General features: G+C 41.5%; 1 protein-coding gene across 2 annotated transcripts in view; it reads left to right on the top strand.

Moving 5' to 3' along the window:
* The window catches only part of LOC122779572, a 57,293-nt gene that overhangs the window by 26,288 nt on the left and 4,032 nt on the right, over positions 1 to 26,973 (top strand). For both annotated transcript variants that reach the window (XM_044042057.1, XM_044042065.1), the window contains 3 exons: positions 248 to 4,261; positions 5,311 to 5,565; positions 5,885 to 6,014. In XM_044042057.1, the coding sequence (XP_043897992.1) occupies positions 248 to 4,261; positions 5,311 to 5,565; positions 5,885 to 6,014 (4,399 nt within the window). The remainder of the gene's footprint in view (positions 1 to 247; positions 4,262 to 5,310; positions 5,566 to 5,884; positions 6,015 to 26,973) is intronic.

Here is a 26,973-nt window from a genome sequence, read left to right as displayed (position 1 = left end):
CATTTTTATTGTATATTTTAATGGCAGCAAAAACATGAAAATGTCAATCAAGTCATTAAAATTCAGATTCAGTGGCTTTAGAGTGACATCATATTCAGTCATCACTGTGTCATCCTTAATCCAGTTTTAATCCTGGATATTTGTCAGGATCTTTGTCAGGGTTAAAATCAATACATTCCCACTAGGATCCCACAAGGATTTCCACTCGTGTATTATCTCACCCGTGTCTTCTCTTCTGTCTCAACAGCCCCAGGAAGCTCTTGAAGAATACTCCCACCCCTCAGAGGAGGGAGATTTTGCTGCAGATTCCTTGGAGAGGTTCGACAGAAGCCTAGGAGGCGGAGACACATCTGATGAGTATTTTGACTCTCACTCATGGCACAGCGACGCCCTGTCAGATTTAACTCCAGACGGGGAGGAGTGTCTGGTTGCCCTGCTCGAGCTGGAGGAAGCGTACGATGGTCGCAGAGCAACGGGCAGCAGCTTCCACAGTGGACAGAGTAAAGGACGCAGGAGAGAGTCAGTGACAGCAAAAAACAGTCATGGGAATAAAGCGTGTCTGGGACAAACTGGTTGTAGCAGAAGGAAAAGCCCAGAGAACTATTTAGACTCAGCGCTCAGCGCCAGAGATCTTTGCTCGTCCCATCCACATCAAGAGGAAATTAAAGGTGACCTGCAACAACAACCCGGTTTGCAGACTGCCTGCACAGAAAGTCAACTCGACAGTTACACAGAGCCACACAGTTCACAGTTACTGAGCCAACACAACAGAATAAAGGTAAATACTCCACCAGACACACAGGAAGTCAAGCTGCTGGCAGAACCTGAGGAGGACAATCCCCACAGATGGAATGAGTGTGCAGAGGCTAAAACACACATAGATGCAACAGAGGCACAACAACTAGAACTGTTAGGATGTTGTGACGTACAGGATGTAGAAAAACATAACATCAAACTGTGCGACACTGAGAAAAACACAGGTTTAACGAGATCCATCAGTGACTCTAACGATCACAGACAGAGAGGAAGTTTACAACAACATCGTATAGTCACTGACGACACGGGCAGTGAGAGTGTGCGAGCGTGTCGTTACCAAACTCATCCGAAAATAGAGATTCGCTGTAAAAACGATTCATACGTAACAGACGGACATTTCACGGGAGTAACAAATGCACACAAATCAAAGTGTGTGTGTACACCAGCACATTCTAACGACACAGACAGAGCAGAGACATGGGAATCAAATAACACAAACTCAGAGACTCTCAGAACACAAACCAGTGCAGCTGCTGAGGAAAGCCCCAGCAGAGGCGCGTCAGAGAGCCACCCGCAGGTTTGTTATAATCAGGTGTCAGGTGTCTGCTTCCAGGCACAGCAGTGTGTGTGTGCTGCCACTGTCACAGAGGGGACAGTGAAGGAAATCTGTTCCTCTGTCACTTTTTCCCAAGAGTCCTCAGCCGCGCTCTCATTGGACGCCGGCGCTACTGAGCAGATTGTTTCAAAAGAATCCACTGGGAGGGATCGAGATAACACACGACCTCTAACGCTAAAGCCACGGCGCGGTCTGGGTCAAACTCAGGATAGAATTCATAATAAGTTAGATCAAGAGGCACATTTAGACTCTACAGAACCAGGACCTGACTCGTCTGAGGAATCCTTGCATCCTCACATGTTCTCAGATAATCAGCTTTTTTTATCTGGCAACCAAGAAGCAGAGGAGACGTCCCGTCTGTTATCAGGGAAGTTTACAGGAGGAGGCGGGACGTTAGGATCGTCCTGCCCTCGTCTCCGTCAAACTGAGGACGCTTGTGTCGTTTTTGACCAGAAAAACACTGTGGAAATAGTGAGGAAAGTCAGTCTTCCACAGTCTGGCACAGCAGGGGTTTCTGAGCTCAGGGAGCAGAGAGTCATTCCAGGAGCAAGTGTCAGTCATCCTTTCTTTTTGTCTCAGCAACTGCCGAACACGAACCCTGACATTAGAGAAACGTCAACACATGCAGACGCTGGCCAGTCCAGACAGGTTGGTAATGGAGAACGACCAAGTCCAGGTCCAGATACGATTTCCCAACAAACCGCTGTCAGTGCAGATTCAAGGCGAGTTCAGCTGGATCTCCCTGAACCTTTGTGTAGCTTGAGAACTTCTCTTCTCTCAGACTCCAACAATAACACCAAGGCCAGTATTAGAAGGGTTCAGAGAGGGGAGGGTGTTGGCTGTGTCTCAGCTGGAGTCCAGATCAGCTGCAAAGATAATGGACAAACAAAAGATCTGACCCCGGACCATGTGGCAAACGTAGACGATCCTCAGGATAATTCTGTGGCGTCGCTTTCTTCACTGGTCCACAGATCCAGGAGCAATGAGGATGTAAAGTGCAGTCAAGGCAAAGACCTTTGCAACCATTTATATTCAAGACATGTTCATACAGAGGAGTTAGAACAACTAACAACACAAGAAAGAACAGAGGATAAAAAGCTTTTAAGTACATTTTGGCTCCAGTGTGCTAATGTGGATGAAGCCCTCAGGCCCATAAATGTAGATGTTTACAGTGAATGTAAAGAAGAGAAGCAGCTACGGGATCACAACGTTCCTGCTGCAACGATAGACAGCTTATCTGAATCAAAGTGCAGCGAGCACCCACAGGTATATTCACACCCCAGCAACAGCCTGAACCTTCTCACTGTGAGAGGGTTAGAGCCAATCTGGGAGTCTGAGCATCCAGTGGAAAAAAAAGACCCGCAAATAATGAGGCCTGCCGAGGACAGGGGTGTGGTTTCCCTTTCAGGGGACACCTCCAGTCCAGCAGGTCCGCGGCACCAAGCTGCAAACCCTGCTGAGTTAGAGGCCGACGTGCACACAGCCACACCTGTCCAACGCAGCAACAGCGAAAAGCATTGTAGACCCATGACGGTTGCCTACGATGCTGTGTGTTACACCTCAGTCAGTGGCAGCTGCAGTGAGTATGAGGACGCCCACTTTTCTGCTGCAGACACACATGCAGATGCTGATGGAACGATCAAGAGGAGAAAAACGAAACAAAGCCAAACAGGAAATAGAGGCTCTGCGTTTTCTGTCTTTGCTAAAATGCCTTCTTTTAGGAAGGCTAAGGGTGCAAAGGGTTGCAGAAGTGAGGAGGTACCCCAGGAGTCATTGGATGGAGGAGAGGGCCCGATGTCTGAACAGGGGCCGGGGACAGACAACTTAGATGACGAGGTTTTTGAGAAAGACCAGACATTCCAACAGGAAATGTCCCCAGTGGGAAACAACATAGAAAAAGAGGACTGTGGGTTTTTACACTCAACTCCAAACTCTGACCACGTCCCTCATCTGGACAGTCAAAGCAGTGTCCACGTTGGTAACGGTGGAACAAGCCCAGATAATGCCCTTTCTGAGCAAGTTGACTCACCTAACAGACAGTCGTACAAGAGGAGCAAGAGTAATGACAGTTTAAACATCCGCATGCGCTTTGCACAAGCACACAAGACGCTTTCAAGTCTTTTCGAGTCGCGCTCCATTGACAAGAAGAACGAGGATTCTGTGGACACTGATGTGGATTCTGGTAAAATCAAACAATCCTGGAGGAAGCTGAAAAAGGCCAAGGAGGCAGAGCTGCTTAAAAAACCTCAGACCGCGTCAGACGGGGAATGTAGCAGCATCACTTCAGGACAAGACTGTGGACACTTTGCGTCCTCCCCGCTCCTGGACAGGTCCAGCAATCCAGGGTCACTGTCCTCCATTAGAAACCTACGCCACACTGATCCCATCTCCAAACGTGGATTCTCACCAGGAAGTGGAAATGAAAACCCACTTGGCTGCAAATCTGAAGGTCAGAGAAGAAAGTGTTCCCCAAATGCTTCACTTTTTGACGACTCTCCGGTCTTACAAACCAACCACAGCGGCCCGGGTTCACCGCTGAGTCCCACTTCATCTGCTTCCTTTGCTCATCAGCACTCAGTGGCCTGTGAGGGCGTGTCTGAAAGCCCCTTACGGCCAATGAGCCCTAAACCCAACAGCCCCAGACCAGCAGCTCAGCGTAAACTGTTTCGCTTCCCTCACTCATCGAGGGCCACTTCTGTGTGTCCTACTGTTCTCGCTCAGTCGGTCAGTGTGGAGGGCCTGACCGACCCCCCTGAGAGACCTAAGACCCTGAAACCTTCCACAAGCCCACTGGGTGTCAGCCTCAGCCTTCTGGATGCAGCTGAGCACAGAACAGAGAGCCAGTCACACATCAACCTGTTTGCCATTGGCTTCATCAGTGATCCGGAGGTAAGATGTGTTCAAATGAAACAATTATTAATCTGAAAAACAACCACAAAGTAAATGTGTGGCTCAAGGTTACACATCCCTGGGAATAGATTCATTTCTTACTCTGCTGCGAGTGGTGATTGTGTGTGTGTGTGTCTCAGGGCAACGACGAGTGTATCTGTGTCCCTCATTGTTGGGACAGAGAACAAGTCTCTCTTTCTTTGTGACTGTGTGTAGGGGATGAAGTTAAATAACAGTGTCAACTCGTTCTTCCTCTCTGCCTCCAGCAGTGTGATGTCTTTTGGTTTCGCTGCCATTTCTATATATGTAATATACATGAAGAACAGCTTAACTTGAGGACGACTGCTGTTGGTGCTTGTATACCATGATACAATATAGGCTCATTTAAAACATCCCCCATGTTACCTTTAAATTACAGTGTGGTCGTATGAGGTAATGACATATACAGTATTGTAACCAGGAACTGGCCTGAGACATTGAAGTCTAACCACTTTGTTACTAGTAGGGACAAAATCATATTTTACCCACGTAACAAAAGGCTCAGCTAATATCCCATTCTCACTGGTATTATTGTTATTGTTATTATTATTATTATTATTATTATAATAACAATAACAATAATAATAATGTATTTATTTATTTTAAATTGGGACAGCCCTCAGCATCAACAGTCTCCACCGTGATAATATCACTGAGGTTGAGGATGTTCTTCTTTTTCCTCCCTTGTCTCGTTTTGTTTTTGGCACATTTGAGACGTCACAGCTCATGCACGTGAAAAAAAAAACTAGCTCATTTCAGAGTGAAAACGGAAGGTTGTGAACTGCTCATTATTCTACACCAAAGTCCACCGTTGACTTTATAGGTAGTGACCAGAGCAGAGTCAGTGCTCAGTGTGTGTGAAGTGTCCATGAAGCTACAGTTGTTTCAGTCCAGTTGTTGACTGTCTACCCTGTTATGTATTCTGCATACCTGTGGATTTAACAGGAGAAGAAAAGGTAACTAAGACTAACCAGTTAACTATGACTAACCAGTTAACTATCACTCAAAAGGGCACACACAGTGATGGTCGACCTGCCAGCCACACCAGAACAAGAAAGCATTTGGACGTAGAGGGCGAAGGGAAGTCCTCGGTGGTTCTTGGTGGGCTAAGGACGGGCCACTGGGTGGATGTGGGTCGTCGTCAGAGAAACTCTACAGACGACCTTTGGATTGAAGAGCAAAAGAAATATAAACGCAAACTGGCACGAGCCATCAGAGGAAGCGTGGGACAGCTCAACACTCTGATATCAGCAGACATGGACAAAGTAAGATGTCCACAAACACAGGAAATCTTTCTAATCTTCATCATCTTCCTCCTCTGCGTTGCTTCTGCATGCCCCTCCCCCTTTCTGACACTTCTTCCTGGAAACATCTGTTCTTACGTTCTCTCTCATGCGCGGTCTGATCCATGTCCACTTGTCTTCTGCCCTCTAATGCACGTCACTTCATGTTTGTAGTCTTTTCTCTTCGTATCCTCTGGTTGAAGTCTAATGATTGATATTCTCATACGTGTTGTTCATCATCATCATCATCATCATCAGTGATATAACAGTGATGGAAACCAATCCGCTTCCTTTGCCACAGACTGATAACGGCGTCACCTCAGGACTCATCAAGGCTTTCAGAGGAATGCCGCTCAAGGCCCACTGCTTCTCACACAGCACTCCCATTGGACTGGACTGTCTGGGCTGGAGGAGACACGTCTCTTACACCTGTAAGTGGACACTTCTTTCACATGTTTTCACACTGCATTTCTCCCTCTTTCGTCTCCACCTTCACAGAGGGTTTTCTGAATGGTTTTATACTTTAGTGTGGAAATCTCCCGTTCAGAGGTTTATCTTGCTTTGAATTGTGTCGTAAATAAATCGTCATTAAGATATTTCGATAACGCTTGAATTGTCAACAGTGGTGTGCTCCTGCACAACAACTTCTGGTATAAACTCTCTTTCTTTGAATCTCTTTATTTATTGCAAATAATTTCATCATCACAATATAAAGCGACGTTATCACACATCACATGATTTCCTAGTATCATGCAGCCCAAGTCCTGAGTCCTTAGTCCCAGTTCCAGCTGATGTCGCTATAGTTAGTGTCTTGTAGCGTTTTATTATTATTTGGGCTGAAATGAACACATATTTAAAACCTAAACCCTCAGTTTCAGTAATGAATGAAAATTCAAATTAAGTTAGGAACACAAACACAACAGCTGATGGACAAGCTAATTAACCTTAATGTTGTTTCTTATGCAACTCAATCACTTCTTCTTCTCATGGATCACTTCCTGTGAAGCAGTTCTTATGTTTTTTATTTGTATTTATTTACCTCAGTTACTATTAGGCAGCCTTTTCTCACAAATGAAGTGCTCACTTATAAAGTCCAAAGAGAAGGTGTTGGTGGCTTGTGTATCTAAAACACACTTCAATTAACCCTGATTGCCCCTTTAATATTTGTGTCTTCATAATAATGAAGTTTGCTATATTCCATTGTGTACTGATAGACATATTCTCTGTTATCTGAAACACAGATTCACCCGTACTTTGTGTACTTTGTCACAGTTTTACGTTTACAGTAAAGTGCACAGTTCACATCAAGGATACGCAGGTTTTTTTGTGGCTTGGTTTACTGTTGGTTTACATCTTTAACACGTCCATGATTTACTTTGACATAATCACACTGAACCACTGCAGTTCCTCAGTGAACCTGCAGGCTGCAGTAAGTTCCCACTGAAACTCAGAGCTCAGTCCCTCCCACAACACAGTTAAAACACAAATAACATCAGATTCTATTTAGACAAAGACTTGTTTTTTCTGTCTTTAGAGGTTACTTAAGAGTAACCTCTAAAGACACAGTGAAATATTAAAAACCCTTATTTTAGTTCTTTGTTGTCCATTGGCAGCAGCTACAGCTTTGAGTCTCATGCATTAAGTCGCTTCTTATTTCAGTTTATCTCCAGACGTGTTTCAGTTGTTCAGCTTCAGAGGGTTTTCAGTGTTAACGCACACGCAGTCAGATAACTGTCATGATTTCAGAGACACGCCCTGTTTTCACTCAGTTTGGCTGGAGGTCAAACCCCAGAAATTGTACGAGTGATTGGCGAGAGATGAAGATTTAATGTCATGATTATCCGGATTTTCTATTAACTTATTAATTATTGTGACAATGTTAAAATGAAGTTCTTAACATGGCGCTGATAGCACTTAATCTTACATTTTGGTAAATAAGAAATATAGTTTTTACATCACAGATAGGATATTTAAAGTCTTACAATTGTAAATAAGATAATTTTAAGTCATGAGGTCCTGGAATTCCAGGCTCCCCCTTGTGGTATTTGTGTTTTTAAGTCACTCACTCAATCGCCTTCCACTGCTTTCTCCTCTACTTGAGGGCGCTAGTGCCAATCCCAGCTGTCATAAGGTGAAAGGCGGGGTACGACCTGGACAGGTTCACCACTTCATCACATGTAAAATATTCATGCTTTTCATCCATGGTGATTATATAGTGTGAGTGCTTCATCTGTGTTCCTCCTGTAAACATTCATATAGATCTTTTGATGCATCCTTGATTCCTTACCTTGATCAGAGCCAAGTTCTCCATACATCTCCAATCCTTTTGGTAATGACATAATAATCTCCTTAATCTCCTTTTGAGCAAACGTTCAACTGGATAAAAACTACTAGTTAAAGCTCATTTGTCACATGTTTGTGAGTAAATCTGCTGTGAACACTGTGGACGACATGAAAACAAACACGGAGTGTGTGTGTGTGTGTGTTAGTGTGTGTGTGTGTGTGTGTGGCGTTCTTCGTGTTAAATAGATGCTGCACATTGTTCCGTACTGTCGTGAGGCAAATGACATTGTCGAGTGGCAGAAATCCCCCTACAGGACCCCCACTGATGTCAGCGAGAGAGAGAGAGGGAGACGCACGGAGAGAGAGAGGCTGACAATGTGTGAGGAAATGAAGCAGCGTGCAAATGGGTAGAGAGCCAGAGAAACAGAAGCCGGGAGGGAGGAGGCAGGATCTGAATGAGAGGCCATCCAGAACAGAGAGGTAACGGGAGGAGGGAGAGAGAGAGGGAGAGAGAGAAGCACTGTGCCAGCTCTCTTCTTCTGTGTATGGGAGGAGGAAGCAGCATGTTGACAGCTGAAGCTTACCTCAGCAAATAGTGCAGCAGATATCAGCCAGGAGACCTCCTCCTCGTCCTCCTCCTCCTCGTATTACTCCTCCTTTTACTCCTTCTCTGCATTCTTTCCCTGCCTTAGGAATAAACCACCTGCTCAGGGTCTTTGCGTCCTCTTCATTTCCACTCACTTCTTCACTGTCCACTTCCGTTCCCCCCGTTCTTGTGGTGCATCCAGATTGGGATGCGGACCCAGCAGGGCTTGGAGGGGGGCGTGCCCCTGCCCACGGGCAGCTGTGGCAGTAGCGGCAGCTCAGGTTTGTCGCCAGGCTCGGACTCTGACGGAGGAAGCCCCACAGGCGGAGGAGTTGACAGCATGGTGGATGGAAGTCTTGGGGTGGGTGGATGTATAGGTGGAGGTGGAGGAGGAGGTAGTTTAAGCGGCACTCTGAGGGGGGTCCTGTCTCACTACTGGAGCTTAGAGAGTCTGCATTCTACCACAGGTAAGTGCCACACACACACACACATGATGCGGGTGTGAGACAGCTCTGCATTTCCCTGTTGTCATACATATGGATGCTGTGAGCTCAGTGTGTGTGTGTGTGTGTGTGTGTGAGCAGATGTGCAGACAGACACCCTGCCTGAGGTTAGTGTGTTATCCAGGGTTAGATTGGATTTGCAGTGCGTGTGTGTGTGCGTGCGTCAGCTGACGCTGTCAGCGGGTGATGTGTTTGGGTGTGATGGTTACCAGTCGTGCATAAATCAGCTTCAGTCTTTCACCGCCCGCTTTCTTCCGGCGTGTTCTGTATTGGCTTGTTTTCCGAGCTCGTGCTCGTGGTGGTTCTCAGCTTTCAGGAGTCTGACTCAGCCCATGAGCTACGTGTTGTTTTAAATGAAGTGAGTGCAGAGTACATTGTGTGTGTGTGTGTGTGTGTGTTTTTAATTTGAATTGTGTCTGGTTGTTTGAACACGAGTGTACAGAGACGACAGGAGGGCAACAATGGTTGAGTGTCAGTTCAAGTAAATACTGCGTGTTGTGTTGAGACGGTCAGAACTCACATCTATGTTCACTGTGAGTGTAATGATTAATCATTTTGATAAAATATTCAAAAATGTGCTATGAATTCTGATTACAATGGATGACACATATGTATTGATTCATTTGTTCTTACTTGACCAATAATACAAAACCTATAGATAAAAATTATGAATTTAAAACACTTATTTAATTTTGCCTTAAAATAATTGAGCACTTGATGACATTTTAATTTCCCAGGGTTAATATTTTCAAATCAGACCTGCATGTGGGTTTAGTTTAAGCAGTTTTTGGAGCAGTCCTCAGTAAAGGTATGCCGTATTACAGGGATTACGTTCCTCTAATAAATTCCAGAGAGGCCGTCTGCGAGATCGGTTTTGAAGAAAAGCTATTTTTACTTTAAAGAATGAAATCCAGCTTCCAAATAAAAAAATCACTCCGCTGTCATTGGTCAGTTCGTGCAATGCTGCTTTTTTGTGCAGCCATGTTTCCTGAGCTGAAACAGAAAAGTCCACTCCCTGCTCTTTACAACTGTTTCCAGGTAACAATATGAAAAGATCATTGAACAGAAAGAGTGTTTAACTGGGTTTTTGACTGCATTTGATTAAAGGGGATTTAAGTCATATACAGTATGTACAGTAGTGGTGTCAGTGATAAAAACACGGATCAAACCTGACACTAAAGTTAGCGTTCCACTACACATGTTAATCCTCTGGTTATGTGAATTTAAACACAATGCAAATGAAAGGCAGCACAAAGCTCACGAGCCTCTTACAACCATGTCATCTTATGCATGTACATTTTGGAGATTAACACACACACACACACACACACAATACTCTTTTTCTCTAATCCCTCGTGTTGTGATCATGCTCCTCTGATTGCATCTCGCTGGCTCACAGTCACTGTCCGTACCTGTCATCCTCTGTTTCTGTTGTCATCACGTGACTCTTCTCACTGCAGCAGTGTGAGAGGGAGAGACATCAACGTAGCATTAGCCTCATACTGAGTCCTGCTGAAAGATGAAAAGGGCTTTTTCAGGGCTTAGAATTAGGTTTAGGTTAGGTTAAGATTGTGGCTTAGGTTAAGATTGTGGCTTAGGTTAAGATGCTTGGGTTAAGTTTGTGGGTTAGGTTAAGATTGTGGCTTAGGTTAAGATTGTGGCTTTTAAGATGGTAGCTTAGGTTAAGTGGGTTAGAGTTAGATAAATTAGGTTAGAGTTAGATTGTGGCTTAGAGTTAAGAGGCTTAGGTTAAGATGGCCTTAGAGTTAAGATTGTGGCTTAGGTTAAGATTGTAGGTTAGGTTAAGATTGTGGCTTAGGTTAAGATGGTGGCTTAGGTTAGATGGGGTTAGGTTAGTCGTGGGTTAGGTTATTGTGGCTTAGGTTAAGATTGTGGCTTAGGTTAGGCTTAGGTTAAGAGAGTTAAGATTGTGGCAAGTTAGATTGTAGGTTAGAGTTAAGATTGGCTTAGTTTAAGATTGTGGCAAGTTAATTGTGGCTTAGGTTAGATGTGGGTTAGGTTAAGATTGTGGCTTAGGTTAAGATTGTGGCAGGTTAAGATTGTGGTTTAGGTTAAGATTGTGGGTTAGGTTAAGATGTGGGTTAGGTTAAGATTGTGGCTTAGGTTAAGATTGTGGGTTAAGATTGTGGCTTAGGTTAAGAGCTTGTGGCTTAGGTATTTTGTTGTGATGGTTAAGGTTAGTGTAATGGGCGAGCGAGTGCATTATGTCTATGAGTGTCCTCACTGAGAATGCTATTCAATAATGTTAGTAAATGTGTGTATTATTGTATACATATCAATGTGAGGGCCAAAACACCTAGAAACCATTGGTAAGTGAGGACATTTTGTCTGGTTCTCACCATTTTAAAGACTTGATTTTAGAGTTGGAGGATGATTGAATATACAGTAGCTCTGCAGATTCCCAGTGGAACATTGTTTGTTTGGTCAGAAACATGACAGGCAAGCATGTCATGAAGTGTATGTGTCTTTCACCACATGCAGCAAGTCATTTCATGTTGTCACATTAAGCATTTTAAAAGAAAACATGACTATTGTGTACACAGTTGTGTTGAGACAAGATTCAGGATGATCACGTCGATGGTCAGTTTTTAAGCTGTTTTCTTAAAGACTGATGTCGTTTATAGCGGTGACCGATGACTGTGGTCCAAAGATGGAAACATGACATTACAGCAGCATAAATCCTCCGGGGAAGAGGTCAGAGTAGATCACTGTTCACATCCGGTCATTGCTTTCATGATGTTTCCTGATTCCTGTGCTTGTAGTTTAAAGGTTCATCTTACTTTAATCTATTAGTTCAAACTAGGGCTGATAATATAATACTAGGGCTAGTAATATGGAATCTATTTGATATGATATAAATCAAATCACAAGATGACAATATCCAAAATTTAACAAGATATCTTGTCTCAAATACTCTTAAACCAAACCATAATGAGCATGAAAACATGCTGCAGAGATTTTTAGATGCTGGTAAATTAGTGTTTTTACACTTAAACTTAAACTTGTGATTTGTGCTTATGAAATTACTTTTTTTTTAATAAAAATGAAAACTGCTAATAATGACACAAGGTCACAATACTGACCTCATTTAGTGCCACATCAATTCAACCTTTACCCCTGATTAACACGACAATGCTATGCCATGACAGCTCTGGTCATACTTATCCGTCCCTCAGTTTAGGTTTGGTCTAAACCAGTTTTCTCAAATGGTGAAACAACCCAAAATTAAGTGGGTTGCAAAAAAAATGTTGAGGAATGGAAAAGTCTAGAGGAAGTATTCATTATCGCTGCTTCCATTGTCATGACAACAGAGTCCACCATGTTAGAAATGAGTGCACTGTTAAGAATTTGTTAACATACAATTCAACACTTAACAGCATTAATATGAGTTTTCAATAAAGAATGCACAAAACAACAGTGCATTATGGGAAATGAGTGCTGGTACATGAAAACACAAATCCCTCAAAAATTAAATGTCTTAAACAATGTTGCTAATAAAGACAAACTGAACTGTTATTGTCGTATGTATAAAGTAAACACAGTATCAGAAAAATAGAATTGAATGAATTATTAATGTTTTAACAGCTCGTGTGATGCTGCACTTGTTTTGTCTAAACCCTGAGGCTGAATTAAAAAACTGATCAAACGGATGCTTGTGAAAGCAAATACCTGGATCCTCAGGTTTTTCTGTGAGGCTTCTTCCTTCCACAAAACTCCACATAAATTGATGAAGTAGTAGTAACAGTAATAGTATTACTACTTTAACAGTACTGTTGGCAGACAGGCAGGCAGATGGCAATAAAAACTTTATTGGCAGAGGTAATTAGGAGGTTGCTAAAGTACTAAACTTATAAAAGCTTTGTTTCATCCAATATGGAATCAAGTCATTAAAATTAAGCATTAAAATCTAAGTATACAGTTGTCCTGTGTGACACAGGATTATCAGTGGTGCTTCATTCTTGTGGTTCATACATAAACACATCGTATAAGTTCCTCAGGAAATCTTACAGACCATAAAATAGAGTGATAAAAGTGAATATTAGTATGAAGTATTACTGTTATTGTGTATCACTGTTGTTTTTGCCCTTGAAGCAGATTCTGGCCGTGATATACTGTAGATGATGGAGAGTAGATGAGAATTTTAATCTGATTTATGTTGGAGGGATTTCTTTGTGTGAAGAAAAAGTCTCTCCATTCAGTGCTGGAAAAGTAACAGGGATGTTTCTCTGTCTCAGGAAACTTGTGTTGTAATCAGGATATATGTATATGTTTCCAAACGATTACAAAACAAAAGAATTAAAGCAAATCCATTATTATCCATTATGACCAAGGAAGCCGGAGAACCCGGAGAAAACCCCCCCACACACGGCGAGAACATGCAAACTCCATGCAGAAAGACCCTTGTTCCAACCAGAGTCTTCTTGCTGCAAAGGCAAGAGTGCTAACCACTGCACAACCGCGTGGCCCGTCAGGATTCATAATCAGGCTATTTACCATCCATCTTACAGCGTGATGTTCATCCCGACCCTGCAAGGAACTCAAACCATTATCACTCACGTCACTTCTTCCTCCTACTGGTCCAAATAACAATGTAAATGATGCAACACCATTCATACATGTGAACGTGCCTGTGACTGACATGTGCTTGTGTTGTCACACACACACACACACACACACACACGCACTCTCTGCATCTCTGAAGCCATTAAAACAAAAGGGAGGAGAGAATCATGTCTGAAAGCATCCATCACAAAAACTGGGAGGCACAGGGCTCTCTGGGAAATAGGTCACAGTGGAACAGAGATTGAGCCACAGGCGTCTCCATGTTCTACCTCTGCTGAAGTCACTCAGTTAGAACGGGACAGTGGAAACAAAGAATAATATGACATGATGACAAACGACTTTTAATTCAAAAACTTCACATCACATCAAAACGTGACCCTGACTCATTGATGTTTTCTCCCGTGGTTGCCATGGTCACACAGACAATGATAAAAAGGAAATAGCCAAGCCTGTTGACCAGTGACGTTACCTGCTGTCAGAATCAGTGGAGGTGTTGCAGCATCTTTAAAGACTGCATGAATCTGTGAGTGTGGTCTGCTAATCTACCAAACCAGGATGACAGGACGTTTCTTCCACTTTGACTTTCAGAATAAAACGCATCATTGTGTGTGCAGCAGCCATTTTACACTTCACTGATGATATTTATGAAAAACTCCAGGCTCCTCATCCAAACGTTTGACCTGACGTGTCCTGTGAAAAACACAAGGCAGACACACTTTGAGAATGTGTGGTATGTAAGATAAGATCCTGACTCACACTCTGAGTCCGACTTTGTGAGTCTGAAGTCGGTGAGTGATGTTTGTCTAAGTGGTTGGTCAGTGGTTCAACCCTCGCTCTACACTTTTTGATCATCATAGACAGGGACTGGTCATCTATCATCGTCTACTCTTCATCTCGTATAAAAAGTGGTAAATACTGTTCCGATGTGACAATGACGTTATTTGTGTTTTAGACACTTTGTATTGGATAATAGTTGAAGTGCAGACTGTGGTATTATTAGAGTAATACAAGTATCATGTACATAAGCAAAGGTCCAGGTAATGTCATCATAGTGTAATGATCCAGTACTGGCTCCCCCTGCATGAATGTGTGAGTGACTGCATGTGAATGGGTGAGTGGGAACAGTGTTGAGTGTTCCTCAAGACGTTTAGCGTTTACAATCTACTGATTACTATTTACTTTGTGTTTTAACTGTGATGGATGTTCTTACGACTGGAAGACACACAGGACACACATAGCTGAACTCAAGAGCACGTTCAGATATTCCAGTTGTTCCGTGGTTAAATGTCATCATACTGTAACTGTTGTGTACATGATGACATGTGCTGGCTGTTTGGCCCTTTACATTGTTTCCTGTGCTTCACTCAGACACCACAGCATATTTATTAAAATACCTGCATGCTTCTGGTGAGAGAGAGAGAGAGAGAAAAATCTTCTATATTCTACAATATCACAAGAATAGACACAGGCTGGTCGTCTCAGTCTCTGCTTGTAATACATATGTTTGTCATATGTAAAATGAAGAAGAAGAAAATCCAAAAAAGGATGTTGACTTTTGACATGAGCCACACATGATACACATTGTTCACTCATGAATAACTAAAAAGTCATTTCAGTGTGACGTCGTTTGTCACCTTTGATGCTTATATGTTGTTCAGGGCGTGTCGTCCTTTTTTTGTTTTTTGTGGATCAGTAACTCCTGTGTGCTGTGACGTGAACTCATCTGAGAGGCGTGAACGTTAAATCCACATGAGCTGTGTGACTGTATCTCATACAAAAACCCTCAACTGTCCCTTCAGAGTAACATCACAGGAATCTAAATAAAGAAAAATGAAGCCGTCCTTTGGGCTCATGATAGACAGTGATGATGCTGATCATGGACCAAAACCCAAATATTCACGATCACACACGTGTGCTACAGAATCCTGGAAAGCTTTAGTTTGTTTTTCCTTGTCTTGTCCTTCACTTGCCCATCCCCCCCTTATACTCCCCTCCTCTCCAATAACAATGCAAGGTGTGCAGCAGCAGCAGCAGCAGCAGCAGCAGCAGCAGCAGCAGCAGCAGCAGGAGGAGGAGGAGGAGGATGTTGAGCTTTTTACAGACCCGTGAAGAAGAGAGGAAGACGTGTCTTTTATTGTGCCGTTCGTACACGCTCACATGTACTGCCGTGTTTGGCTGTGAACACTGAAGCAGAGGAAAAGTGCAGCTCAGCCTTTACTCGCTCCATACCTCCCCCTCCTCCCTCCATCCATCCATCCATTCTTAACCTTTGCTTCACTCTGTCATCCCTCTTTTATTTCTCTTTTATTTCTAATGAACTATGGGATGGTTCAGTATCATTGTTTGTGTCCCATACTGATATTAGACCCTCAAGTATCTACAGATGTCATTTTGCTCCTTTGAGATGATGAAGCTGCTAACAACTGTTTTCAAACACATTTACCACCTGCTCATTTCAAGCAGTTTCAAATACACAATTCTCCCACTGTGTAACAAATATTCTGCTCTCATTAAGAAGACAGACGCAGCCCACAGCATGACTCAGCATGACTCAGCTAAAAAACTGTTGCTGATTTCATTAACATTTCTACAGCCTGTGCATAGTGAAGCATGTGGTTTATACTGTAGGGATGTTTGTCTGATCCAGTTATTATCATTATTATTATTATTATTATTATTATTATTATTATTATTATTATCATTTATTTTTTTAACCAGTATTAGACTGATAACAAGACCAGGTGGCTCATCCCTAGCATAAACAGTGACCTTGTCAGGACCAGATAGAAATCAAAGCCTGGTCCTAGTAAGCCAGAACCTTATTTTTGAGGTACTGGTTAAGGTTAGAGGTCATAAGTGAAAATGAGGTTAGGTTAAGGACGGGGGTAGGTTAGGATAAGGTTCTGGTTAGGCTGGAACTGACGTTATGAACTATTTAAATGATTATTGTCTTTGTTACAGAAAGCTGAACTGTCTCATCTTGCACTAGAGTAATGTCATTCACTGGTTATAATGAATCATCTCATTCATGTTAATCCCTGTCACACACACACACACACACACACACACACACACACACACACACACAGTCAGGCCAGCAGAGAGGTTAAGCTCAGTGGGGATGAAATTCACTCCATTCAGATAATAGTGAGTGTGATGTCGCTCGGTCTTACAGTGTCACCTGCCTCACGCTTATCTCATCCACTGTCATTGCACATACAGTATAATCCTCACATGACACAGTCACATGACCCAGCTTTACCTTTTCCTTAAGTCCCTGTTCTGAAAAACTACTTTTATCTCTTCACAAGTAGAGTTTACTCAGCTGCTGATCGCTGGACATCGTTCTGTCAGTGAGACACATGCTCACAGAGAAATGTGAGCTATAAACCTGTCAAGTCAAAACATTTATATGTAAGATGGATACATAACACTGTGTCTGTAGACCTTTGATGTGTTGGCTACATGAAAACATACTGTAGATGATGATGTACTCAAAATACTTATTATGCAGTAATATTCTCTCAGAGTTCTTTTTCTTTTGTATGTTTTCTTGGGCTATAAGCGTGTTACGACCAGGCATATTGTGATCATAGCTCATTTGATTAAACAGTAATGTAAGTGACCAAGGGTGCAACATACAACAGCCACATACCAACAGGGTCACGCTGCAAGTACAAAGTACTGCATGAAATGGACACAAGTTACTGAAACACAACAAACTGACAACTGACAAACAACAAGTGGCTGACAAAGACGACTGTTACAGTCCATGTAGTTTTCCTCATGGATGTTCTCAAAAGGAACTCTCCTTCATAAATATATACACGGCAGTAATCCCAGACGATAAGTTATGACCAGGCCTCAGGGAAAACCTTTTAACGTATGAATGAGGAAACTCCCCTTTCCCAACTACCAAGAAACCAGCGACAACACATTAAACAAACAGTTCATTAAAGGTTCATTAAAGCGAGCACGAGATAAGGCTGTGAGTGGTTCAACAGAGCATGCACACCTGTGTGAAAAGAACGGGTTAAATTCACTGATTGTGTGTGTGCGTGTAAATATATGTCATTCTTAATCCACTTCTTAATCTTAATCTACTTCATTAACAAACTGAGATGAAAGCTGACTCAGTTTCTAGGATCAGTGGAAAAATGATACATGAATTAGAATTTCATGCGTTGGCTATAAAAATAGTAATAATTGGCAAACTCATTCATTTCATATGAGACAGTCTCTGCTGATACTGACATGTTATTGCTGCTCACACTCAACTGTCCTGACTTGATTGATAATATGCTGAAAGGTTATTATGGAAGCACTGATGCATAACTTTAACTAACTTTAACTTTTAACTTTTAATGTCAAAATATTACTCTTGCCTGTTGTACCTTCTTCCTTCTCTGGACCGACATTCATCTGAGATGGACTGACTCAATGGAAAAGTGAGCTGTGGACATTCCAAGTTGTTTTTGGACACCATAATTATTATGTCCTCCAGGACAAAATGGACCATATTTAAAAAGCCGGCCTCTGTGATGTGCCATGAGTCTGCAAAGGCATCATTAATGCTGATGTACAAACACTCGTGTGGAACAATATCTGCTGTCTGTATATATTATTTAAGAAAGATAATTCCATATGCAATTATTCTGACTTTAACTTATGTTACCATTTAAGAATTCTACAAAGAGTGAGAATTCTGAGGAAAAGATTTATCATTATTATTGTTACCACTGTGACTCCTCGTGGCCATGATGGAGGATGAGCACGATAGATATGTTCCCACATTATGAAGCACCGTGTACAACAATAACCAAAGTCATACATCAGCTTCAGCTTTGATTAGCATCCGTCGTAGTTTTCTTCTTCGTCTGCTCTATTTTTGCCAAAGATGCTTCCGGTGGGAAGTCACAAGGCACACTCATGTAGGTGTTAGCATATGCATTAGCATTGATGTTTGTTGCCATCCTTATTTTTCAAAACTTGAGACAGGGCTCAATATAATTCATTTCATGAGTCAGATCATCAAACAAACAATTTAAAGAAAGAATAGTAAAGTAAAAGATGCAAAAATAGTGGTCTTGTTGTTGTCAGGTGAAAAATGGAAAAATAATGAATGATGAGAATAGTATTGAACACATTTTTTTAGCAGCTTTTCTCAAGTTTAAACTTTCAAATGTGCCAATGATTTTCAGAACTTTCTCTGATACATTCTGCTGTAGTTCTCAAAGGATTTCACTGCTCTCTTCTCACACTGGGTTGGATGATTTGGGGCCCTGGGGGTAATAGACAATTAAAGGCCACTGTTTCCCACCAGTCTTCTGCTGGGGGGAGGGTCTCCCCCCTCTGCTGGGGGACAATTTGTCCTGCTATTACTATTTATAGAAGCAATAATAACAACAGAACATGGAATGATTCCTCCTCTCCCACATTTATGTCCATGGTGCTGCATTCATGGCTGTGATGGCCGTGCACGGTGCTGTGTGTGTGTGTGTGTGTGTGTGTGTGTGTGAATATAGTTAGGTTGAAATGAGCATCGTATCCCAGTCATATTCTGTTGCATCTTAGAGTTTGTTTACATTGTTATGGGGGATTCAATTGATTTTCTTTACTTACTGTTCATTTTGGGAGCCACAGAAAAACAACGCTTTAACTATTTCAAATGAATTCTGAAGAGGTCACAACTTAATGTCTGGTCCACACTGGATGTATGTGAAGAAGAGCATGGATACCATCAGGAACCAGAAATGATTGTTTTACGTGGGTCGGGTCGGGTCGGGTCAATTGGCAGAGTTACTTCAAGTTCTGTTAATGAAACTTTTTTAATTACTTTATAGAAAGTATGGTGTACAAAGTATTTAACCAAGTGTCTCTGAGCAGGCGTTACTATTTACGGTGGGACAGTGAACGCAACACACAGGCTATTGAAGCCATCCATGGTGGATGTTATTTAACTCAAAACACACTATGATCGTTGAATTATGTGGATAGTGATCAGTGGTTATAGTGCAATAAATAAAGACTGTAACCACCTGTGACGTAAAGCCTCAAAAAATACACCCTGCATTTAGAGTTCTGTTTGGGCAAAGTCAGGTTCGGTCAATATTCTCTTGGGTTCAGTGTAACTGCTGTAGATTTTTTGCCTTTGAAAAATCATACAAATATACTTATGTATCTTCAGGACAGTGGGAGTATCCTCTAAATACTCCCACTGTATACTTTTCCCTTTTTGTCCTGTGAGATGTGCTCGGCTTACGGTAAAAACAAACCTATTTACGATAAATCTGCGTGTAGTGAATGTTTACAATCTTCAGATATTAAGATATTGCAGAATCATGAGGTGTAGTCTTTATTTGGAGGCTTAAAGTCCGTACACACTCTAGGGCAGTTGGCACTGACTATAAAAACCTGATGTTTCCCTTTCAGGTTTCAGGAAGTAAAAGAAGATTCTTTAGAGTAACATAAACATAAGAGATTGGTGAATGAGTATTATCTCATTTTCTTAGAGAGACTCTCACGTCCCTTCTGTGTTTATGTGTGTGCTCTGCTGGTGAATTATATCATTTACTAGTCACAGAAACCTGGGACTCATCATTTGTCAGGCTTATCATTAAACTGGACTGTTCTCAGGAGCAGGCTGGCACAAAACACACGAGCAATGATCAGTTTGTTCGTTGTTGATAAGCAGATGTTGAGAGTTAATTAGAGCTCCACCCACAGAACAGCTGGGGGAGCTGGGTGATATTACATCAGAGTGTTGGCACATCATGGTACACACAGCATGCTGGTGTAGCTCGCTGTTCCACGAAGAAAAGCAGCTTTGGTTTTAAGATAAACAACCGTCTGTGTTGTGTAACATGTAGATTTATGTGTGTGTTTTTAAAGTGTCTAACTTTAGATAGGAGTCACTATTTTAACTTCTACAAAAACAAGCTTCAGACTTAATGCTGATATAACCTCACACATCATCATCATCACTCATCCATAAATATTATATACAGAATGATTAAATTCTGTCAGCTCATACAACTACAACTGTATGTTTTCTAGAAACAGTTAAAAAAACAGTTAAACTGGTTAGAAATCGACCGTTATTCTACTTAGTATATTTTAGATATAGTATGAGTGTTCAAACTTCAGAAGTGCCTAAAAAGTGAAGGACAACTTTTTGTAATTTAGCAATAATGTAGCACAACATTGACGTAAACAGATAACATTGAATTTAAAAAGTATCATAAATAATAGAGACCCTGTGTTAAGTTTGAATAAATGGGATTATTATTTTTTAATTTAAAGTTTTTCTTTATGAACTCTATAGATGCTTCACAGTAAAAAACATGTTATAGTTTAGGAATCTGAAGTGTGGTTGTATGAGTCAGCAGTGGATCAAGGACAAGTATTGGTTTGCTTCTCTTTACGTTAGTTTCGTTATTTGGCCAAAGACTAACACACTAACACTGACTGTCGGTCAGCTGAGATGTTCCATCCAGGACTCCATCATTGTTCACACTGATCCTTTGCCAGAGTTTCTTTCTCTCCTTTGGGTGTTGTGGTGGCATTCGTGGTCAAAGTTCAGCCCACACAGGAAGTAAACAGCTCTTTTCATAGTGCATATAATATGTGCATGTTATTTGTTTTGTTGTTGAAATGTCAGTTGAGTCATCTGAGTAAGTGGAACTACAAAAGGTAATGGGGGTGTTTCTAAAATGGAACACAGGCCCCAGAGTGAGTGAAAGCGAGGCCCAGAAGGGAGGAGTGAGTCACAGAGGGATAATGTGTTCTCTTACAGAGGCACAGTAAGGAGGGTCGCTGCAGAGGGAGGGTGGTGGGGTATTTTCAGGGGTGAAGAAGCCATCAGGTCTCGAGCTGGAGTGAGCAATCCCATCAGTATGTGGTGAATATGCTACAGTAGGAACAGGAACTGTCCCTCTGACTGCAGCGAGGTACGGTCAAGAACTGCTCTGCGACGGAAATGAGGAATCAGAGGAACAAGTGAGGATGATGTGATAGAAATCCAGAGTTCTTAGTGATTGACAGATGCGTATGAAGCGTTGAGTTAATAAACGTTACCTGCTGTAGCTCAGACACTGAGGACTGTTTCCTGCTGGACTGAGCACTGGTGTCTGTCTCTGTCCCATCAGGAGAACAAAGCAAGAGAATATGAGAGAATGAGAATAAATAAACCATTATACACTTCACCATATTGTTACAGCTTACCTTTATGGCACATATTATTGCTCAAACTTTCTATTTTGACTCCTGTAATAATAATAACAACAGTTCAGACTGTAAATATTGATATTATATCTATAAGGTGGTTTTTGCATTTTGGATAGTGTCATATTGTGATAAGTATCTGTGATGTCCTGGTTTTAAAGGCTGTTGCATTGATAATCATCATATTTATTTAGATTTACACTAAATATTATATATAATGATAAAAACATTCATGACATTTGCTTATGGACTGATATTACATGTTAGATGATCTAAAAGACATAAGACGCCAGAAAGAAAGGCTCATATTAATTAGGGCCCTATTCTGTCTGTTTGGATTATTCTTTTTCATCATTATCTTTATCTTTGAATTTCACTTCCTCTTTGAGCAGGGCCTTGTTATGCATGAACACTCACCAGTTCTTGGTGGACACATCAGGACCTGGTTGAGGTCTTCTACACAATTTAAATAAAGTCTAGCTTTAATTTCTAGGAACAGCTCTATAAACATTCAGCCAGGCACCAAACAGCTGCCTCTAAGTATGTATTACTGCGACAAAGGCACCAAAGATTACACTAAAAGTGTACGTGTGTGTGTGTGTGTGTGTGTGTGTGTGTGTCATTTTTGTTTTGGTTCAGATCGATAAGCACAAATAAACTGGTGTCTGAGCTGCACATCGATCCAATCTCTGTGTCGCTGCCAGTTTACTGTGGTCAACCTCAACAAACTATCAATTATGTGTCCAGAATCACAATCTTCCTGATTCTACACATTTATAAAGCTGTTCACAGTAGGATTGGTAGAAAACTATCAAATCATGGTATGATTCATGGTTTAGATCAATCTTATGTTTATGTTTGTTTACAATTACTAAAATACTGCAGTGTCATGAGGTACATGCTCTCTCTCACACACACACACACACACACACACACACAGCTCTGTCGTGTGGAACTGATAATCAGCATTGTGTATGAACCCAGACCTCACCTCACCAATCTCTCACCTCTCACCGGAATGTTCTGGATGTTCTCCTGTTCTTGTTAACACTGCTCACGTGGCACAGATCTGTGCCGCAGGTGCACCCATGGTAAATTGCCGTGGGAATAATACACAACCCCTTATTTTGACATCCTGGAGGTGTGTTTTTATAGGTGACGACATATTCAGGCTTTTTTCATCTTCTTAAGTGTTTATATCACATTTTTAGTGGCGATATAAAATACTTGTGCAGAAGTCACAGAATAGACTGTTTTTCTTTTCTTTTTTCGAGTGAACTTTGAACTGTGATGTATTTCCAATTTTCGCAAATTCAATCCATTTTTAAACATCGTAGTACTTTTTGTGTGGTGTGTTTATATCGTTGGCGATTGCTTAGGTTGTGCTGAAAAAAAGGATTAAAGAAACTCTATATTGCACATTCTAATTCTATATAATATATATATTATATATATATAATACATTTAATTCTAATAGCCTCTGTATATACTGTCCATTTTAACATAGTAATGTAAAAAAGCTCTGTGTTCTCGGGTTGACGTGTCTGACCCAGACGATCTCCCTCAGCATTCGACATGAACAGTAAAAACAATCTCTGAAAAATGTCCTGACCCAATTCCTGGACATTCTCTGTCTGAAAACATCTGTAGTGTGTTGGGTGAGTTGGCGTGGGTTCACCACAGGCTGAACACAGGTGGTGCGTTTGTTTCGCTCATCAGCTGAGGCGAGCTGGTTTCTACAGAGACAGCTAAAAAAAAACCAGCAATGCTGACAGAGGAAAAAAGGTGTAATGTCTTGTTTTTTTCTTGAGAAAACCCTTCTGTGGTCTGAGTCTACAGTTTAGACTAAAGTTACAGAAGCTTGATGGGAAATAAATGGAACTCCCAGAGGTTTCTGAATCAGTGGTGATTGCTCTATGACTGCGAGGGAAGCTCAGCTTCCTCTAAAATGTCATTATTTATGTACTGTGTTGTGCTAGAACGCGATTTGAACACGTCACTACTTCATTCAGAATCAGTTTGTCACAGATGACGGATCGTTTTACGTGATTTCCATATTCCCGTAGCAGCCTCCGCATTAAAATCACTTGATGCTCAGCTTCAACTGTTCTCTATGGGATGGCACTGAAAAGGTTTTTTTCACTGCAGCGAGCTCAACTGTGATTGGACAAACGCGTCAAAATCGTCACTTCCAGGGAAGCTGGGCTTCCATGAAAGTGGATGGGTGTGTGTGTGTGTGTGTGTGCTGGGCTTCTGCGTGATGAATGGATTTTTGATTGACGGACGTCTGTAGACAAATAGCTGGTCATTGTGTGTTATTTGCTCGGCTATATAGCTCATCTTTGTTTGTACATACACTGTAAACAAAATCACTGTTATAGCAGTTCAGTTTCACATAATGATCGCGTTTCCTTGTTGTAGTTGTTATTTGCAGCATTTATGTATAAATAACTGGGCCTCAAATGAGCTTTCCCTGTTTCAAAGAGCAGCAGCTGCCACTGGTTTGAATTAATGAGCTAGTTCAGGCTTTTTCCAGTGTGATTGTGTGTGGTACACAATCACTGATGACTGAGCTGTGCATGTCTCCTGCAATGAGACACAGACACTTAAGACACACTGAAAACACGTCTGCCAGCAGAGACACAGACGCCTAACACAGTTCTGAATCAAATCTGTGCCAGTTTAAATCTATGATATGTTGTATGCCACTTTATGTAACCATTCAACTTTTATTTCTGAAGGAAAAAAATGCTTTTATAAACCTTACACTCCCTACACAAAAGTCCATAGAGAAAAGCAGTGATTTTACATCCCAGCTTACAGGGTTCTTTGATATACATCAGTAAGTTTGTTATTTTTTGAATTTGATGTTTGATAGTCTTGGACACCTTGTTCAGTGTGTCCAGTCTGCTGTTTTACATACGTCTGGTATGAAGCCATACATTCATTGGTCCTGAAGGGAACTAAAATGCTGTAGTGCTTTTACTTTGAAATACAGGAGGTGCTGTGCTTGTGACATACTCATCAAAATAAAATAAATAATAAAATAATGGATAAAGATCATTTTCAGTGTTGTGAAACACTCAGCGCTTGCGGTAAATATTGGTGAGAGCTTTATTCTAAGAAGAGCTGCAGTTCACTGAGAAATGTGTGTAAGTGATTGAGAAGTACGGTGGCCCAGACGGCTCAACATGAATGTGAACGCCACAAAGTCAGCAGTTGTAGTTGTTTTGTTTTTTTAATACAATTTGTGCAGGTTTCTGGGGGATTACATGCTGTGCGACAGCTGAACCAACAACAGTAATATGATAAAATGTGAAGCTTATGATCCACACAAATGCTAATCACCAGTGTTGTTGAAGAAAAGGTGCATATAATAAATATGGAAAATTGAACTACATGGTTGCATCTGCTGGTTCAGGTGTGGAGAGACCTGTAACGCCTCCCTGTCTGTGGTTGGGGGCACTGCGTTCGTTGTCTGCCTCAGCTTCAGAGAGCCGTGTCTCACTCACAGTGCTGTGTGAGTGAGAGGGGGAGTGGCTGCAGTAGAGTGGCGAGAGTGGCGAAAGCCAGTGTGTGCACTGCACTTACTCGTGCCTGCAGCAAGACACCTGTCAAGTTTGAAGTCAATTGGACCATCAGTTCAAGAGATATGCTAGTAACACACACACACACACACAGACAGACAGACAGACAGACAGGCAGCCCTTCCTGCAATTTATAGCTACTGTAGATGATGCAGCAGTAGAACATCTGCTCCTGTGTCCCCGCGAGGTAAAAACACAACACATTTCATTCAACCAGTTCTGTGTCTGTGCACAGGTGCTCAGGTTTCTTCTCTCTGTCGGAGTAAACTGCATTCGTGCCACATCATTTCCCCAATTCCAAAATTTGATATGCCATTTCATTCCTACACTTATAGAAGAGTAAAATGAGAAGTCATTGATTTTTATAATTGGATTATAATCATTACATGATTATAGTCATGTTTGAGGTCCTCCTTCCCATCCTTTAAGCTGGCGGAGCATATTTAATATGTATTAAATAGTTTTATACTTAAGTATATAATAGTATATTACTTATTTATCATTCAATTCAATTATATTTGTATAGCGCTGATTATCTCACTGCACTTTACATGGTATGGTCAAGAACTAACAATTATCTTCAGAGCCAAACAGTGATGTCTGTCATTGTGTTTGCTGAATTGGCCGTAAACCCCTAAATTAACTGAAAATCACTTTAGTCAAAACAGGTTTTTTTAATTATTGTTTTCCAAGTTGTGAAAAGTCAACAATTTTCCCCTTCACGATTATCCTGATAATGAAAATTCATCGCACTCATTTTATTGTGAGCGCCGTTTATTTATTGTTGATTTATCACAGTTTTTAAAGATGTTGAGAAAGAGTGTTTTTTGGGGATTTTCCAGTTTCATTTCAATCATATTAATATGAAGAGATTATTATTTTATTATGACTATTTTGCTCTATTCATGACCTGACTGTATTTATTTTTATTATGAATAGTGGTGACATGCTTTTCTCCATGCGATGTACAACCCATTCAATTTAGATGAATGCAATTATGTTTTTTATTGCGTAGAATAGTCTGAAATAGAATGAAGTATCGTATATTGTCCCAGCTCTTCTAAGTCACTTCAAAGTAAAGCCACTGTTCTATTTAACTGCTGCTCTTACAGACTCAGTGGTACGAGGTCGTCCACTCGTGTGCTGGGTACACGTGACGCGCTGCAGCTCACATACACATCCAATGAAAATGGAACCATTACGCTTCAATTCCTCAGCCATCAAAACACACACACACGTGCCAGTGGGTATTGAATGTTCTCTACGCAGCCAAGTCTGATCCACTAATGTGGGTAACCCACATCCACAGACTCAGGATGATTAAATGCTACAGTCCAAACTCACCCACTAACATGCTTTGTCTGAGTCTCAGTCTCATGCAGGTCCACACAAGTGCACACGCTCAGAGACACAATGCACACATTCCCTACCTCACCTTAACCACCAAAACTCAATGCCTTCATATGTTGTTGGGTCCTTACAAAGGTACCCATTCAAGAACACACAAACTCACTTCAGTGAGTGTAACACACATTCTGGCTCAAGGACAGAGTAACTAGTGAAGACAAAGAAGAACAGGAAACAATGTGATTTAGCTGTTGCTTTGTGCTGGGAGTGACTTGGT

Source organism: Solea senegalensis, linkage group LG1 (assembly GCF_019176455.1).
Source record: "Solea senegalensis isolate Sse05_10M linkage group LG1, IFAPA_SoseM_1, whole genome shotgun sequence".
In the NCBI taxonomy this organism is placed as follows: Eukaryota; Metazoa; Chordata; class Actinopteri; order Pleuronectiformes; family Soleidae; genus Solea; species Solea senegalensis.
This window is presented reverse-complemented; position numbering and strand designations above follow the sequence as displayed.